Genomic DNA, 18,322 nt, shown 5'->3' with positions numbered 1-18,322 from the left:
TTTCAGTTCTCTTTTTGGCTGGCGGCTGCTTTTAGTTTTGCTGATTGTTGCCTTGATCCATACTACACATTGAGGGTGTTGGAGTTACTGCAGCAGCTCTAATTCATCTCTCCTCCCTCCCACCCCCAAACCCTTTCTCTTCTATGCCAGGAAAATAGCATCTGCCTTCTTAAAAAAACCCAACAACACCAAACCAACCACCTCTGCAAAATTCTGCCGAATAGCAAAAATAAAACCATGTGTGAAATATGCAGTACGCTGTTCATCTAGCTGCCACTTTTTCCTTATGTTCGGTGTCTTTGTGTATTATATGAAGGAATGCAGTATCTTTTTATCCTAATTGGTTACCAGTGTGGCTTGCTTTGGGTGAGGAAAAATGGATTGTGGGTTCCCCACAGATGGAGAAATGCATCTAAGAAGGCTTCTTAAGTAACGCCTCGAAGAAATATTATTTCTTGGGATTATGCCATGGGTAGGCAAACTAAGGCCTGGGGGCCGGATCTGGCCCAATCGCCTTCTAAATCCGGCACGCAGACTGTCCAGGAGTCAGTGTGTTTTTACATGAGTAGAATGTGCCCTTTTATTTAAAATGCATCTCTGGGTTGTTTGTGGGACCTGCCTGGTGTTTTTACATGAGCTTTTATTTAAAATGCATCTCTGGGCTATTTGTGGGGCATAGGAATTCGTCCATACATTTTTTTCAAAATACAGTCTGGCCCCCCACAAGGTATGAGGGACGGTGGACCGGCCCCCCTGCTGAAAAAGTTTGCTGACCCCTGGATTATGCCATAGAAGGCAAAGGAAACTAGCATCATGTGGCTTACGAGGGATGGGTTATAATTAGTAACTTTTGGAGAAGCTTTGCCTGTTAAGACTTGTAGCTTTGTGGAGCCTTTATTTGAAATGATCTTATTCGAAAGTATAGTATACAGAAAATGTAAGGAGAGGAGCTGATATTTTTGGCTTCAGGACCAGGCCTGACTTTGGCCATCCATGTTCAAGTGACCTCCAGGTTTTACTTCTGTAATGCAGCATAAGTGCACTGCCTCTTGAAGACAATCCAGAAACCTAGATGGTTTCCAAATTTGGCTTCCAGCTTTTTGACTCCTTGCCCACTTGCTCCTGGGTTCAGTCAGCTCGTCAAAGTCCTAAATCGGGTTGGGGGTGAAAGAGACTTTGGTTCTCCAGAGGTTGCTGAACCACAACCATCAGCCCCAGCAAGCACAGCCATTCAGTGGTAGGGACTCTGGGAGTCATAGCTCAGCGACATTCAGAGGGGCCAAGGGTGCCCACACATGATGAAAGGTTTGGGGCAAAATATTAAAAGAATCTCCTCCTCCTATATGAAATTGCCTGAGCGCTTCATTCTTCATTTAAGGCCTTGCTTCAGGTAGTGTCGTGATCAGAAATGTGTCAGGTGGGTTACCCAAATCTTGAGAGCTACCACTGGAAACACCTATCACTCTCTGTATTTCATCATCCTGTTAGAAAAATTTGGGGCTGTTACAGAATACTGCCTTTTGGGGGGCGGGAGACCTGTGGCCCTCCAGATGGGCTCCATCTCTCAACAGACACCTTCAGTGCTGCCCATACTCATGAATGATGAGACTTGTAGTGCAGCTACATTTGGAGGGCCAAAAGTTCTCCACATCTGCTTTTATAGTGGTTTGATGTTGCTCCTGTTTTCAGTTCTTTCCCCTCCTTTTCTTAAGCTTGCGTTGTTTGCAATAGGGTTTCTTTTTTGCCCCACTGTTTTACAGTATTTTCTCTCTCTGCATGTGTCTACCTGTGGAGGATAATATAGATATCTATATAGAACTAGATCTATATATCTCTATAGCTGTCTCGAAATCTATCTCTCTACTCTCTATACTGTATCTCTCTCTCTCTCTCTCTCTCTCTCTCTGTATATCCCACGGTAAATCTTCAGAATGCCACAACTCTTTGCTCAGGTTTTTCTTGTGCAGCGTACACACAGCATTATAGCACTATCAGGGACTCTTAGTAGCTCATAGGGACAGAGTTTGAAATGGTTATCAGTCAGAACAAGCTAGCAAATATTTGTTAATTTTTTATTATTGTTATAAAAAGTAACGTCTGCTGCAATGCATGGATACTGCAGTGATATCTTGACTAAACGTGTTCATTTTTGTGCAGGACTTCTTATGTCAAGTGGAGAGGTATTGCAAACAGTGCCACTTGACAACACCAATTACGTTCCCTCCAGAGCACCCAGTGGAGGAAGTAGGACGTCTGTTGCTATGTTGCCTTCTAAAGCATGAGGATTTAGGTATCTACATTTGACACACAATTGTTCTAAAATTCTTACTGTATTATTTTGATTTTTTTTTCTCCAATGAGATCTCCTCTCTCGTTCCCCCTCTTAAAGGTCATATAGCACTCTCACTTGTTCATCCTGCTATGCTAGGAGTTGACCAAGTTAAACATCGTGTACTTCCAAAATCTGTAGCAGATGTGTGTCGTGTTGTCTACCAAGCAAAATGCTCGCTGATCAAGGTAAGCATCAGACCAAGGAATCACTGGTACCCTTTCTTAAGACATTAGGTGTTACTGTTACCTTACTAACAGAGGGATCTGTTTGCATTGTCGTTTTAAGACTCACCAGGAACAAGGAAGATCTTACAAAGAGGTTTGTGCCCCTGTTATTGAGCGTTTGAGGTTCCTCTTCAATGAATTGCGTCCGGCAGTGTGTAATGACCTCTCCATTATGTCCAAGCTTAAAAGTCTAAGTTCTTTGCCCCGATGGAGAAGGGTAGTTCAGAAGATAATTAGAGAGCGAAGAAAAAAGAGAGGTAAATGTTTTGAAATACAATTTCTTGTTGAAGGGAAAGAGACTATTATGCATTTTGTCAGTTTGCTTGTGAGGTAGAATACAACAGATGCTTGCTTGCTTCATTCTCAAGCAAGACTTTTGCATCCCATTAAAAAAAAAAATCCATAAATATATATCTTGCTAGATCTCACTTAGTACTATGTGGGCTCTATCTAATTGCAAAAGACATAGTGTAATTAGGAATTGGAGGGGCACAGTTCAGGGAGAGGGGAAAAGAAGGGGTGTCTGCTTGCAGTTGTGTGTCACTCTGAATTCTTAACATTTTCGTAAAGCAGTGTTTTCTACGGAAGCTACCATTTTTCTTGGTAATTAAAAAAAATAGTTTTGCTCATGCTTTTGGAAGTGGATAAAGGTGACACAAATTTGATGTACAGTGGCACCTTGGTTCTGGAACAGCTTAGTTGTCGAACAAATCGGTGTTCCAGTTTGTGAACGTTTTTCGGAAGCCAAACATCCTACGTGGCTTCTGCTTGAGTTCAGGAAGCTCTTTCAACCAATCAGAAGCCGCGCCTTGGTTTCCGAATGGTTTTGGGAGTCAAATGGACTCCCAGAATGGATTAAGTTTGAGAACCAAGGTACCACTGTGTTGAAGTAACATTTTAACTATTTTGAAACTGTATGTAACCCACCCTGGGGCCCAAGGGTGAAGGGAGCACACTATAAAGAGATAAATAAATATAGTATGTTTGCTTTATGTCTCGCTGCTAGTCCCTAAAAAATCCGAGCCGTCTGATGTGGAAGAGTCCAAAATTGGGAATGAGGAAAGTGATTTGGAAGAGCCCTGTGTCATACCTCACAGCCCTGTGACAACTGATAAAAGGCCCTTGTCAGCCAAATCACCCAAGGTATGCAGAGTATCAGGTACTAAATATGGGCCAGCTGCACAGTAGCTAACAACCATTCAGAATATGTGAATGTGGCAGCTGAGTGTCAGGCGGTATGTTTATCAGAGTGGTAGTCATGTTAGTTTGTCGCTGCGAAAACAAGCACATGAGTCTGTTGCTGCAAAAGCAGCTGCGCAAAGAGAGAAATGAATTACATTATTAACAGTGGTCGTTCACAAAACAGTAGATAACACAATATGTATGCATCTTTGTGGCATATGTGCTATACTAATACCCAGTGATTTCACAGGCGCTCTCTGTAGAGGAAAGTTGTGCATTTGGATATCCTTACTGAACCTTACTTTGTATATACATGATAAGCAAGTGTGTAAGACCTTCCTCACAGTCGCACAGAGAGGATCTCTAGTTGGGTGTTTAAGTGAACTGGCTCCAAGCCTTGGATGAACTTCCTTTGTGTCATAAATGTAGATTTTAAATGTCAGCATTGGCCTTCCTTTGTAGCTAAAGGTAATTCCTTCTACCTGTTGAATCCTACCTTTTTAAGTTAAAAAGTGTCGCACATGAATAAATGCAGTGTACTTAATTGGTCACATTTGTAAAACCTTTCTTGGTCGTAGAACTTAGTGCTCTAAATTTTTCTATATTAACGTGCCACTGTGGGGCGAGCACTATTTTCAGACTGATTTCTTAGGTTATTAATTTGAGTGTAAATGTGCATTTTGTTTTTTTTCTAGGATAAATGGCAGCCGCTGATCAACACAGTTACGGGTGTTCACAAATACAAATGGCTGAAACAGAACGTCCAGGGCTTATATCCCCAGTCTGCTCTTCTCAATACCATAGTTGAATTTGCTTTAAAAGAAGAGCCCATTGATGTTGAAAAGATGCGGAAGTGCTTACTAAAGCAGGTAAGGCATGGCTCACTTCATATGGCGGGGACTTGCTTGCGTAAAGAACTTACATAGATAAAATATTTACCCCCTTTCTCTCTTGTTTTGCAGCTGGAAAGAGCTGAGGTTCGTTTAGAGGGCATTGATACAATCCTAAAGCTGGCAACCAAGAGTTTCCTGTTGCCTTCTGCACAATACGCTATATTCTGTGGATGGCAAAGACTTATTCCAGAAGGAACCAACATAGGGTAATTTTTGTTCTCCCTTGCATCTCACACTTTTGCTTCTTCATACCTAATCTGGCTCTTTGTTGTGCTGTTTAGGTGAAACATAGGGGTTTCACAGGGGGACCTTGGAAGCTTTGATGGTGAACAAAAGCTCCTGTATGGCACAGGTGGAGCACTAGGTGATGATGTTCATGGTCCTGGTGTAGCATTTATGTGTCATAGGAGCACCTTGTTTCTTATAGTAGTAGTGGTGGGATATCTCCAGCCTGCCAGGCACCCCCCATTTGGCCTGCATTATATTTTGGCTCAAACTATAGCCCCTTTCCCATCACTTTGACATCATATAATGTCAGGCGCAGGACAGGTAAAGCCGCAGCACCAAATTCCAAAGTAAGAGTCTGCACCCCCACTTCTTCCTTTACAGTCGCGGGTTTAAATTTGAATCACCAGATGTCATATGACATTAGGTGATGGTCAGATGGGGGCAGCTGCATGCAGCGTGGTCCAGATCTGGGTTCAGCCCCCTGTCCAGATCCTACCCTTCTCCTTGAGCTAATGCAAATGTGTATAGTGGTACCTCAGGTTAAGTATTTAATTCGTTCCGGAGGTCCGTACTTAACCTGAAACTGTTCTTAACCTGAAGCACCACTTTAGCTAATGGGGCCTCCTGCTGCTGCCGGAGCACGATTTCTGTTCTCATCCTGAAGCAAAGTTCTTAACCTGAAGCACTATTTCTGGGTTAGCGGAGTCTGTACCCTGAAGCGTATGTAACTTGAGGTACCACTGTACTGGGAAAGTCTTGCAAAGGCACAGAAGGTGGGGTTCTAAGAGGTTTTGAACAGCAGGTGGGCAGCTTTTTCTGGCTTGCGTGTGGCCCCCAACCCTGTTGTTGCACTTTGTAGCAGTATCCGCTTGTGATGCAAAATAGGTGTTAAGGTAGGTTACCATTCTGAAAACACTGGAAATCATGGCTTGCTTGTTATCCACATAGGGAACCCTTAACGGACTGCTTAAAGGATGTGGATCTGATTCCGCCCTTCAATCGTATGCTCCTGGAAGTTACTTTTGGGAAGTTGTACTCATGGGCTATTCAGAACGTTCGGAACATCTTGCTTGATGCTAACAACAGATTCAAAGAACTAGGTGAGTATTACCAATACTCTTCTGTAATTTAAAATAAAAACTCCAATTCATTTACTTTTCTTTTGTGCCTGTTAGTTGAGTGCAAGTTGTTGAATTTCCACGAAGTTTCAAAAGTATTTTTTGCACATCTTGCAGCCACCAAATCATGCCTGTGTATTTGATGCTCCTTTCTCCCCCTAACCACCTATCCAAAGCTGGCTGTGAGACATGGCATATTCAGGGATGTCGTTAGGGTTGTTCTTAACGCTCTTCCATGTTGCTTCTGGGGAGTTTAATTTCTTTGGAGGAAGATGGAAGGAAGTGAGTCCTCTCTCCTGAGGTGCACATTCTGGGTGGTACTTGTCGCTTTGGCTCATAATCTCGTTCCTCCTTTGAAGATTTGGCTATCAAGCAAATCTTGTTAGTGACCATACATCCAGTGAAATGTAGTTTTGTATTTGCAAACCTTACTTAGATGAAGTGCTGTCAGGTGAATCTGTTCTTTCCTTGGGGAGCCTGCTGGGAATGTCGGAAAACAGAGGCAACTTAACTAGTAAACCAGTTCCAGAAGCAAACTAACAGTCATCTCAAGGTCATTTACTTGAGCCGATAAGCAGCCATTGCCTTGCGTGTGTCTGTTAAAATATATCCTATTTCTTCTAGGAATCCAACCTGTTCCCCTGCAAACCATTACCAATGAGAACCCTGCGGGACCAAGCCTTGGGACTATTCCACAAGCACGTTTCTTATTAGTCATGCTTAATATGCTAACCCTACAGCATGGTGCAAACACCATGAACCTTCTTCTCAATTCTGGCATGTTGGCACTGACGCAAACCACGTTGCGACTGATAGGTACGTTTGCTACTTGGGAAAGACCCATCTTACCTGTCATTTCACTGTTGGGAATAGAATGTTTGGTCTGCTTTAGAACCCTTAGAATATCTTCTACCAGAGGTGGTCTTGTAGTAAGGTTAAAGCTTACTGGGAAATGATGTACAATGAATTGAAAAGGATGTTCAAAATACCTTTTGTAAAAAAACCCCAGAAGCTTTTCTTTTGGGAATTATAGGGACAGAACTATGTAAATTGTATAGAAACTTATTCATGTATGCTACTACAGCAGCAAGAATGCTACTTGCCCAAAGGTGGAAAGAAGCAGAAGTCCCAGTAAAGAAAGAATGGATACCAAAACTTATGGAAATGACGAAACTTATCGGAATAAGAAATCAAGATAACAAACATTTTATAAAAGAATGTGGAAATGGTTTATAGAATATTTACAGATAAATTGCAAACAGATAAAAACATTAGCAGGATTATTGTAATAACTTGCAGTTTCATAAAAGTATATATTTGAAGTAGATCATTAAACAAGAAAATTAAATGAATTTGGATATGCAGAAGATATTAAAAAGTAAATTTAAGGAAGTCAAACTTTGAAATGTTAAATTGATTGGAAAACTAATGAAATGTATAAACTTGAAAAGTATAAATAAAAACTTTTAAAAAATAATTTTAAAAATAGAATATTTCCTACCGCTGAACTATGCCTCTTCGGCTTTGCACTTTGAACAAAAGTATTACATTCTTGTGGAGACTGCTTTGGAAAGCTGGAATAAGTTACTACTTTTGATATTAGTTATCTCTTAACGACTGCAAGATCTCAAGATACCTCTCATTAAATTAGGGCCTAGTTCGGACAACGTCGAGGAAGATATGCTTGCTTCGTCGCGTGGCGTTTCTGCTACAGTCCTAGAAGAGTCCAGGAAGGAGACCACTCCAGTTCAACTTCCTGTATCAGGGCCAGAGTTGGCAGCCATGATGAAGATTGGCACCAGAGTGATGAGGGGGGTGGACTGGAAGTGGGGAGATCAGGTACTGCTTGACTATGTCTGCCATATTTGCTGGATTTCAGTTCACTCTATGATCTTAATTATTGGCCATATGTTTTTAAACTTTCCTGTATTTCTGCTGCTCTTCCCTTCAGGATGGCCCTCCTCCAGGCTTGGGGCGTGTGATTGGAGAATTGGGTGAAGACGGCTGGATTCGAGTTCAGTGGGACACTGGCAGCACCAATTCTTACAGGATGGGGAAAGAGGGAAAATACGATCTCAAGCTGGCTGAGCCACCACCTGCTTCTCAGCCTACAACAGAAGACTCAGACACAGAGGATGATTCTGGTAAGGCGTTTTTCTGCTGAACAAGTGGTAATGTAGCTACCAAGCAGTAAGTGGTTTGAACAAATAGGCCTTGTTCTACTATCACCTCATTTTTCAAGAAAGAGATCCAACTTATTTAAAGAAGCCGGACACTTGGTAGTTTTGTAGTTATAGTACCTATTCCTAGAATATGCATTCTCCTCTTCCAATCATAAGACATAAGGGATGTAGAGAGAGGTTAAAAACCTAGCTATTCTGGGAATTGACATTATAAGAGTGGACGGGGCAACCCAGCCAGATTGGTAGGGTTTAAATATTATTATTATTATTATTATTATTATTATTATTATTATTATTATTATTATTAATTGACTACCTTTTAACTTTCTGAACTTACTAACATTGCTCCAGCTGCTGGGAACAGAATGTGGGGTTTAATTTATTTTGGGTTAATTTCACTTCCAGTACTGGTATGTGAGTGGCGTGTTGGTATACAGTAGCACCACCTCTTGCATGCAATTAACCCGTGCAATTTCAACCTTGCTCAGTTGAAATCTTGCAGATTAATTGCACACAAGGCAGAGAGCTCAAAAAGCTTCTTTTGCACCAGGTGTTCCTGGTGCTCAAAGAGCTTTTAACCTCTTAGGCTTGCTTACCAAGCTCTGAAAGGCTCTCGCGAGAACTTGTGGAAATGTGGACAGCCCTGCAACATCTTGTGAGAGAACATTCCAGAACCCAGTAAGCTCTTGAAAGCTCTCCGCCTTGCTTGGAAAGTAAGGATGGCTGCATGGTAGCAGTTTGGGTGTATGCATTTCTGTGTATGCATGTCATCCCTGCAATGTAAACTCCCACTCAATACTGTAATATTAGTCCAGTTATGATTTTTCCTCATCATGCCATTCTGAAGCTGTGGAAGATTAATTTGCTCGGAAAAACATTAAATTGGATATTTCCAATTTCCTTTTTTTTTTACTGGTTTTTCCAACGTTAAGGAAATTCTGGCATTTATTAAAATACTCGTAGGTTTAAAGTGAAAGTCAATATCCAGGGGTGTCTATCCACCAGTGGAACAGGCACAATTAGTGGAATGGATTCTCTCCTCCCTCTTCAGCCTCTGTGTGCCTTCCAAATATGCACACGGGAGGGTTGGGAGGGGACCCTCTAGAACAGATTTGGGAGCAGTCGGGTAGGGCTGTACTGGGAGGGAGGGAGAGAGAGAAAAGGGAATCCCTGAGCTGAAATCACCTTGCACAGTGCTTGCTGTCACCCAGCGTTAAAGGTAAAGGTAAAGGGACCCCTGACCATTAGGTCCAGTCGTGGCCGACTCTGGGGTTGCAGCGCTCATCTCGTTTTACTGGCCGAGGGAGCCGGCGTACAGCTTCCGGGTCATGTGGCCAGCATGACTAAGCCGCTTCTGGCGAACCGGAGCAGCACACGGAAATGCTGTTTACCTTCCCGCTGGAGCGGTACCTATTTATCTACTTGCACTTTGACGTGCTTTCAAACTGCTAGGTTGGCAGGAGCTGGGACTGAGCAACGGGAGCTCACCCCATCGCGGGGATTTGAACCGCCAACCTTCTGATCAGCAAGTCCTAGGCTCTGTGGTTTAGACCACAGTGCCACCCACGTCCCCACCCAGCGTTAGGAGACCTGAATTAATTTGATTGTGAAAATAAGTAGCTTGCAATGGAGCGCATCAATTTCATTGTCTTCTGTCATTTATTTTGACTCTTGTTTCAGAAGGAGAACAAGTTGAAAGAAATCTCCACCCCACTTCCATGATGCTGACAAGCACAGTGAATCTGCTGCAGACTCTCTGCCTCTCGGCTGGAGTCCATGCTGAAGTTATGCAGAATGAAGCAACAAGAACTTTGTGTGGACTGCTGCGCATGCTAGTCGAGAGTGGGACCGTAGACAAATCAGGTAGATACCTGCACCGGATCAGAGTCTTGTTTTGTGTGCCGAGTCCTTCATCCTCATATCAGTGTAACCTATTGTGGCACCTCAAATTAGAATGATTTGCCTCATCCCATGTCTGCAGCAGTGCATTTTAAAAAGTATATTTAAAAGAGCTTCACCATTTGTTAATAGAGCAAACAGGCCTTTGTTGCAGAGCGATTTTTGGTGCTTCGCTTTCTCATGTGTTTTGTTGTTTTCCTTAGGTTTTCATAGTTATCCTGTTGTGTTCAACTAAAACAGGCAAAAGTACATGATACTGCACACGCTGATAAATAAAATGAGCTATCGTTCTATTCTGCAACATGAAAACTGTTTATTCTAAAAAGCCAGTTTAACTTTAGGTGCTTTGAGGCAAATAATTCAGGTCTAAATGCACAAATGTAGTAATTTTAGGCAACTAAGAGCACTTAAGAGTGTTTCTTTTTTTAAAATAAATTCCAGCTTCTGTACCAAATACATTGGTTAATAAAGAACAGCACAGGAGCTGGTGTTCACTGGGATTCATCCGAAGTATAGCCCTCATGCCTCAGATGTGCAGCACTCTTAGTACGTCGCAATGGATAACTCTCCTAATGAAAATCGTCGAGGGACATGAATCGTTTACTGCTGCATCTCTACAACGACAGGTAATGCCTTTCAGTGCTGGAGATATCCAGTGGGGTTTTTAACCCACTACAGCTGAGTCATAATAGGGTTTGAAAGCCACACTTCATGTCTGTGGCTCGATTCAAGATCAGACACCTTTCTCTTGAAAGCGATGAAGCAGGAAGAAGACGCAGAATGGTTTCGTTGCTGCATTTTGCCTAGATGTGAAAGAGGAAGTGGAAATGTGGTTTGTTGGGTCCCTAGCAGGGGATTATTTTGTTTCACACAGTGGGTTGACATTAGGCAGTTATTTACAGCTTATATACATAACATTACAGCTTACATTTTAGGGAAGCTTTTAATGTTTGATGTATTACAGTATTTTAATGTTTTTTTGGAAGCCGCCCAGAGTGGCTGGGGAAGCCCAGTCAGATGGGCGGGGTATAAATAATAAATTATTATTATTATTATTATTATTATTATTATTATTATTATTATTATTACTACATACCTAAAGTCTTTTTTAATAAACCATTTTGAATTGTAACGAAATGAGAAAGTGGCTCCATATTTTTTTAGAAAGAGGAGCATTGGTGGTTATTTTGTGCATAAGAGTGTCTTCCTACTTGTAGAATTAAGGGGTTTTTTTCCTAGTAGCTCGAGAGACTTCTCTAAAATAGATATGTTTTCTCCTTTCATCTTTTAGATCCTTGCAGTGCACTTACTGCAAGCAGTTCTTCCTTCCTGGGATAAAAGCGAAAGGTCAAGGGATATGAAATTCCTGGTGGAAAAATTGTTTGGTTTCCTTGGCTGTCTGCTTACCACTTGCTCTTCAGATATCCCACTGCTCAGAGGTAGGAGAATATTATGCCTTCAGTGTTGTATTCTTATATTTTTAACCATATTGATGTCTGTCTATGAGTTTTCCTCTTTTTCAAATTTCCCCTTTTTTTTGGCAGAATCTACTCTGAGGAGGAGGAAGGCAAGGCCTCAGGCCTCTCTCACGGCCACTCACAGCAGTACTTTGGCAGAGGAGATAGTGGCACTGCTGAGGACATTGCATTCACTGAGCCAGTGGAATGGACTCATAAACAAGTACATCAACTCTCAGCTAACCTCCATCACCCACATCTTTGCAGGAAAACAGTCAGAAGGGGTAGTTCCCGCATCTTAAAATTAACTCATTTTTGTTTTAAATCTAGTAATCGTTAATGGATTCTGTCAAACTATTTAAAAGCTATGATATATTTTTGTGAAGTGATTGCCTTCTTTAATGTAAAATTGGCTGCAATATAAAATATTATTGCATGTTGTTTTTCTTGAACTGCGAATATTTTCCAAAGGGAAGTCCTTGCTACAGTTTCATTATGCCTGTTCTCTTTTTCCCCTAGGCTGTTTTGGAAGACTTCTTTCCTGACTCTGAGAATCCAGAAGTGGGAGGCTTGATGGCTGTCCTGGCAGTCATTGGCGGAATAGATAGTCGCTTGCGGTTAGGTGGCCAAGTCATCCATGATGAATTTGGAGAAGGCACAGTGACACGAATCACCCCGAAAGGAAAAATCACAGTTCAGTTTTATGACATGAGAACCTGTAGAGTCTGTCCCCTCAGTCAGCTAAAACCAGTAAGTGTATTAAAGTGACGTCTTGCTTAAGGTGTAAGCTGAGTACGATGCATTATACGTGGACTGTTTGTTTGTTCGTTTTGGGAAATATTCTAATATTCTCCTGGCTGATGAGCAGCAATTTGTGCATCCCAAAAAAGCTGATTTTTTTTCTTTCGAGTGTCATGCATCACTGCTCAGATAAGGTAATATGTTACCAATATTTGAGCAGCTCTTGTACAAGTCACCTTCAGTTCCACATCTTTTGGGTAGAACTTTTCTGTTTGCTTTACCTCACTGTTGTTTCACCCTGGGAAAGCAAATTTTGACAGCCCCTTCTGCATTGGTCTAGGAGTGCTTCTACCTTTTACAAGTACCCGGAGAAGGGAGGGAATTCTCTCAGGTTGGAAGCAAAGAAATGAACACAATTTACAAGGAATTTATACTAAAATATATATTTAAAATGTCTGTTTATCTATAGCTCCCGGTCATTCCTTTTAATGTCAATAATTTGCCATTCACTGAACCAATGCTGTCTGTCTGGGCTCAGCTGGTGAACTTGGCTGGAAGTAAAGTTGAAAAACACAGAATAAAGACTCCAAATCAGGGTGTTTCGGGTATGTTTTTCTTGATTTATAAATACTATGCTCACTCTAAAAGGATGCTACTCTTAAACAGATGATGTCAAAGTGTGCTGATTTGAAGAATGTTTCTTAATTGGTAGGTGTTTTATGTTTAATTTTATCCCTATTGTACCTTTATTGCACACCACTTGGAGACTTGAAAACATCTGTTTTCAGTCAATAGAGCCATAAGTTTGTATGCTGAATGATAAGAATGCATGGAAGAAGTGAATGGCATTAATGATGAATATATAAAACTAACACTGGGCTAAAGCAGTAGTGCCTCTTGGATATGATAAAAATACAGTCCAGTATTTATTTTTTCCTTTTCTTCATATCTTCAAGCTTTATTTTAACTGTGTGTTAAAATATAAAGAGTTTCTACTAATAAGCATTCCAGCAGGAATGGGAAGAAACAAAAAAGCACTAGTGATTTTTAAATGAACAGTGTAATTTGTGAGTTTTAGGGCTGTACACTCCAACCCAGTGGTCCAACCTGACCTGGGGAACACTTGACTTGGCCCCAAGTCAATGGGGGTGTGTGTGAGAGAGTGAAGTCATGCCAAAGCCATGTTTCAGCCTACCATCTTGATTCAAAATGGTGCCCAGCATCCAAATGCCAACCAAGACTGCTCCCCACACCTTGGGATCTCTTGTGTCAAGTTTGGTAATGATATATTGAGAGCTGGCAGAAACTATGCCCCCAAATGGGCAAAGTCATGCCAAAGCGATGTTTCAGTCCACCATCTTTGATTCAAAATGCTGCCCGGTGTCCAAACACCAATAAAGTCTGCTGCCCCCACATCGAGAACCCTTGTGCAGAGTTTGGTGATGTTATCTCAAGAGGGCGGCTGAGCAGACAGGCGTACAAACCACTTTCTAAAATAGATATTTGTAGATCAATTCTTCCTATTTATTTTGCTAAGAAATGCCTATCATATGTTTTGGACAGGCCAAATAGACTTGGATCTGCTCAGATGCCAGCAGTTAAAACTGTACATACTAAAAGCAGGTCGAGCTCTGCTTTCTCACCAGGATAAATTAAGACAAATCCTGTCTCAGCCTGCAGTGCAAGATGGCGGCTCACTTCCCACAGGTAATAATATTCTGCTTGATTACAAGGTTGATAAGGATTCTCTTGCTTTTTTCTACTGTTGAAGTAGGCAGACGAACAGAGGAAAGGACCGGTTTTTTGTGCACGATTGTCTTGACTTACCGTGAGTTCCTTTCTGGCAGGACATACATGGGTGTTTTTTTTAATGTTGAAAGTCAAAAAGGTGAAAGAAGAAGCATTTTCTGTCTGTAACAAGCAATTTCTTCCCAGCAGTAACGTTCTCTATATATTTTCATATGGTTTAATAATTGCATCTGAAAGCAGATACCCTGAAAGGATAGAGCAATAAAGAGAGCCACGCAGGGTCCATTTTACTTCTAGGGAATTGATATTCTTGTGTTTTATGTGGAGAGTATACAGCAATGAGTTACCCTGTTCCACTGAAACTAGGAAATTAATATGTCTTCAAGAAATCTGATACTTACCCAGTGTTAGTGATGATCGTCTCATTGCCTGTTAATTGCCCTAGATTATTATTTTTTTTTAAAAAATAATTGCATAAAATCTCAGATGGTATAAATCCATCAGTGGTTATGTGAAATCTTCCTCAAGCTTTTGCTGTGCTTAGCAATTTCAGTCACTCTTAAGTAGATGTTATAAGCGAGTTGAAGCCCTTTTTCCATTTCAGTTTAAACATTTTTATGTAATGACATAATAAAAAGAGATAATGGTAGTTCTGGAGGTAGACATTTAAATACAAAACATCTTCTCAGAATTCAAAGCTTCATTTCTTTGGAACAGAGAATGTGATGTACATGTTCCTTTTTTAAAAAAGAAGAAGAGGTGTTTACATTTGAAGTGAGACACCATTGAAAAGTAATCTGTTATTGGAAGTGTATTTCGGTTTCTGGTTGTTTCTGAAACTTAAATCCACTTTCCTTGGCTTAAGATGATGGCGTAGTGACATCACCTGATGTTGGAGACTTGTCTCCTGAGGGACCTCAGCCACCCATGATCCTCTTACAACAACTGCTGACGGCAGCAACACAGCCATCACCTGTGAAGGCGATTTTTGATAAGCAAGAACTTGAGGTAAGATCTTAGCTTTCTCCCATTAAGGAGAAACAGTTACTGTTTTATTTAGATAGACAACAATAGAATAAAAACTTTCTGCCAAGGCAATTCATAGTTTAAAGCAGTGGCTTGTAATATAATAGGCTTTTCCTTCCTGATCATGTTTATTTCAGAGACTGCCTACTGCCTCTAATCACAGCGTCCAATGCTGGTCACAGCTTCAGACTACAAGGTTCCTGGGTCAAGCCCTAGATCTCCTGGTGCTTTGTTAGTTTGAATGTGCCACAAGACCTGGCGTAAATAATAAATCTTATTAATGTTGTACAGTGGTACCTCGGAAGTCAAACGGAATCTCTTCTGGAAGTCCGTTCGACTTTCAAAACGTTCAGAAACCAAGGTGCAGTTCCTACAGCCAATCGGAAGCCATGTCGGACATTCAGATTCCAAAGAACGTTCGCAAACCAGAACACTCACTTCTGGGTTTGCGGCGTTTGGGAGCCAAAACGTTTGACTCGCAAGGCGTTCAGGATCCAAGATACGAACTGTACTTTGTAAATGTATTACAGTTGCAAAAAGATTTGTGTATATCTTCTTATAGGCTGCTGCACTGGCTGTGTGTCAGTACCTGGCAGTCGAGTCTGCACATCCCTCAACTCCAGTCTTTGAAGACTGCAGCTCCAGTGAAGCCACAACCCCTGTTACAGTCCAGCACATCAGACCTGCAAAAGTGAAAAAACGCAAAGTATCCCCTATTCCACCGCTTCCTATTGTGGTGCAGCTTATGGAAATGGGTTTCCCCAGGAAGAATATTGAGTTTGCACTGAAATCACTTTCGGGGACCTCTGGAAGTGCTTCTGGGTTACCAGGTACTTTGCTTTTGTTTGTTTGAGGTTCAAGGAAGAACACGTTGCATTAAGATTTTGAGAAGCTGGAAAGTGCTTTGACGTTCAGTGAATGAGATATTGTGGAAATAGGGCAATATGATGGAAAAGAGAATGTGAGAAAGGGAAAAGGCAGCAAAAAGGACTAAATTGCAGGTAGCCAGAAGGAAGGAAAGAAAAACAGATGACCCCCAAGGTTGCATACCTGAGAAACTGAACTATAAGGGTTAACCAACAGTGAAAAGGGATAGGAGGATATCACAGAAAATGCACAGGGCTACACCTTCCCCACATTTTTGATGTTGAATGATTGCCAAATGGTCTTAAGAGATGAAATTGAAGAGAGGTTGTGAAAAATCGCCTGAAAAACAAGAATTGAATATTTTGTTTTTTAAATCTGGGGGAATGATTTGGTGCAGCCAAAGTTGACTGTAGGGTCAGTGAAGCACAAGGAGAAAAGTTATTTTTTCTTGAACGTCAGGTCAAGTGAATAATACTGTTGATGTCTGTATTTATTACGTCTTGCTGTAGGAGTAGAAGCCTTGGTGGGCTGGCTTTTGGACCACCCAGATGTCCAAATTACTGACCTCTCAGATGGTGACACTATATCTGATGAGTATTCAGATGAAGAAGTGGTAGAGGATGTCGAAGAAGCAGAAGCTGCATATCCCGTGGTAAGCGTTAGGAATGGGATCTTAGGATTCTGAAACAACATGTAGAGAGGCCAGTGTTCCTGATATGTCAGTCACAACTTTGGGCCAGGAAACCAAAATGAACATTCTTTGCAATCATTTCGGGAGTCTACATTGCAGAGCACTTAGCATTTATAATGTGCGTCAGAGTTATGGATTTTTTAATTTTATTTTATTGCAGTCTACTGGTGCCGTTGTAACAGAAAGCCAGACTTACAAGAAGCGAGCTGATTTCTTAAGTAATGATGATTATGCTGTGTATGTGCGAGAGAACATTCAGGTAAGCTTGACTATGAAGTCTGCATTTGAACTGTAATGTTCTCTATTTGAAAAGGATGATATTGATGCAGCTGAAATGCTGACGTGGATGCACGTGGGAGGAGGAGATAAACACGGAAGCTGCAAATTGCTTTGATAACTGCAAAAAGCTGCTTTATTTAATCTCCCAGCTGTTGCAATCTGTTGTTGCTTTGCTCTATTCATAGAAGGCATTGATGTTCTTTGTTTCATGGTAACGTCAAGGGGCTACTTCCTCCTTCCACAGTGTGTTTTCAGGGATGTAACTGACTTGTACAGCATCTGTTTTACATGCAAAAGGTTCCAGTTTCAATCACAGACATCTCCTGGCAGAGCTGGAAAAGACTCATGCCTGTAATCCTGAGCGCCACTACCAATCAGTATAAAACGTACTAAGCTGTATGGACCAGCGGCCTCTGACTCTGAATAAGGCAGCTTCCCGTGTTCCTAACATTTTCATTGGATTAGAAAGCCATTAGCTTACGATCATCATAGTATTGTGTGAGGTGCTCTCGCTGGGCAGCAAGTATAGGCCTGGACTGATCCCATTTGGCTCTCCACCTTTGGAATTTGGATGAAATCTTCAACCCAAACTCAGAGCTGGAGTCTTCCTTTTTGCCCTCCAGCATGTGGTGTGGTTTATAGACTGAAGCCACATTGGGATGATTCACACAATGCTCCAAAGGCGTTTGCTTGTGCAGAGAGGGCATGTCTGACTTGCAGACATTGGATGCATTGTTGTACGTGTGAACTATAATCCAATACATGATTGTCCCCTATTTCTTTTCCAGTTTTGTTTTTTTAGAGCAGTGATTGTGTGGATCATTGCAGTTTACTTGTGCAGCCCTGGTTCAAAATAATAGAAGCAAACCATGCCCCCAGTTTGCTTGTATAAGCCAGGAATCGTGTGCCCCCCCCCCCAATGCACTAGCAGGGAGGAGTACAGAAGGCAAAATTACAGACTGTCTTCAGATGTCTTTAGAAGGTTTTGTGGTTGTTTATCTGTTTGACATCTGATGAGAGGATGTTCCACAGGGCAGGTGCTACTACTGAGAAGGCCCTCTGCCTGGTTCCCTGTAACTTCACTTCTTGCATGTTCACGGCAAGCCATTAAATGGGCCAGTGATTGCAAATTCTCCTAAATCACAGGGTAGTCTGTCTTGTTCAGGGTAGTTACTTTGATACTGCATTTCTGTTGAAGCTTCAGGTGGTAAATATTGATCCAGTTTTTCCTCCTCCTAGGTGGGAATGATGGTTAGATGCTGCAGGACATATGAGGAGGTTTGTGAGGGCGACGTGGGCAAAGTTATCAAATTGGACCGCGATGGACTGCATGATCTCAATGTGCAATGCGATTGGCAACAGAAAGGTGGCACTTACTGGGTCAGATATATCCACGTTGAACTTATAGGCAAGTCAGTTGCTTCATTCATTCATTATTCTAATGCTATCTTTT

General features: G+C 41.6%; 1 protein-coding gene across 8 annotated transcripts in view; it reads left to right on the top strand.

The window, feature by feature from the left end:
- Window positions 1-18,322, top strand: part of HERC2 (HECT and RLD domain containing E3 ubiquitin protein ligase 2) — a 93,929-nt gene that overhangs the window by 32,677 nt on the left and 42,930 nt on the right. For 6 of the 8 annotated variants that reach the window (XM_083610261.1, XM_083610265.1, XM_083610258.1 and 3 more), the window contains exons 28-49: window positions 2,158-2,290; window positions 2,390-2,517; window positions 2,618-2,813; window positions 3,563-3,699; window positions 4,434-4,607; window positions 4,701-4,837; window positions 5,808-5,959; window positions 6,602-6,793; window positions 7,629-7,816; window positions 7,929-8,121; window positions 9,841-10,023; window positions 10,501-10,685; window positions 11,351-11,498; window positions 11,604-11,800; window positions 12,036-12,266; window positions 12,727-12,862; window positions 13,821-13,964; window positions 14,872-15,014; window positions 15,595-15,862; window positions 16,409-16,551; window positions 16,751-16,849; window positions 18,109-18,277. In XM_083610261.1, the coding sequence (XP_083466387.1) occupies window positions 2,158-2,290; window positions 2,390-2,517; window positions 2,618-2,813; window positions 3,563-3,699; window positions 4,434-4,607; window positions 4,701-4,837; window positions 5,808-5,959; window positions 6,602-6,793; window positions 7,629-7,816; window positions 7,929-8,121; window positions 9,841-10,023; window positions 10,501-10,685; window positions 11,351-11,498; window positions 11,604-11,800; window positions 12,036-12,266; window positions 12,727-12,862; window positions 13,821-13,964; window positions 14,872-15,014; window positions 15,595-15,862; window positions 16,409-16,551; window positions 16,751-16,849; window positions 18,109-18,277 (3,676 nt within the window). The remainder of the gene's footprint in view (window positions 1-2,157; window positions 2,291-2,389; window positions 2,518-2,617; window positions 2,814-3,562; window positions 3,700-4,433; window positions 4,608-4,700; window positions 4,838-5,807; window positions 5,960-6,601; window positions 6,794-7,628; window positions 7,817-7,928; window positions 8,122-9,840; window positions 10,024-10,500; window positions 10,686-11,350; window positions 11,499-11,603; window positions 11,801-12,035; window positions 12,267-12,726; window positions 12,863-13,820; window positions 13,965-14,871; window positions 15,015-15,594; window positions 15,863-16,408; window positions 16,552-16,750; window positions 16,850-18,108; window positions 18,278-18,322) is intronic. The other 2 variants (XM_083610263.1, XM_083610259.1) reach the window with 1 other exon arrangement.

Source organism: Podarcis filfolensis (genome assembly GCF_964270895.1).
Source record: "Podarcis filfolensis genome assembly, chromosome: 4".
Taxonomy (NCBI): domain Eukaryota; kingdom Metazoa; phylum Chordata; class Lepidosauria; order Squamata; family Lacertidae; genus Podarcis; species Podarcis filfolensis.
Note: the sequence above shows the minus strand (reverse complement) of the source record. Positions and strands in the feature narration are given on the sequence as shown.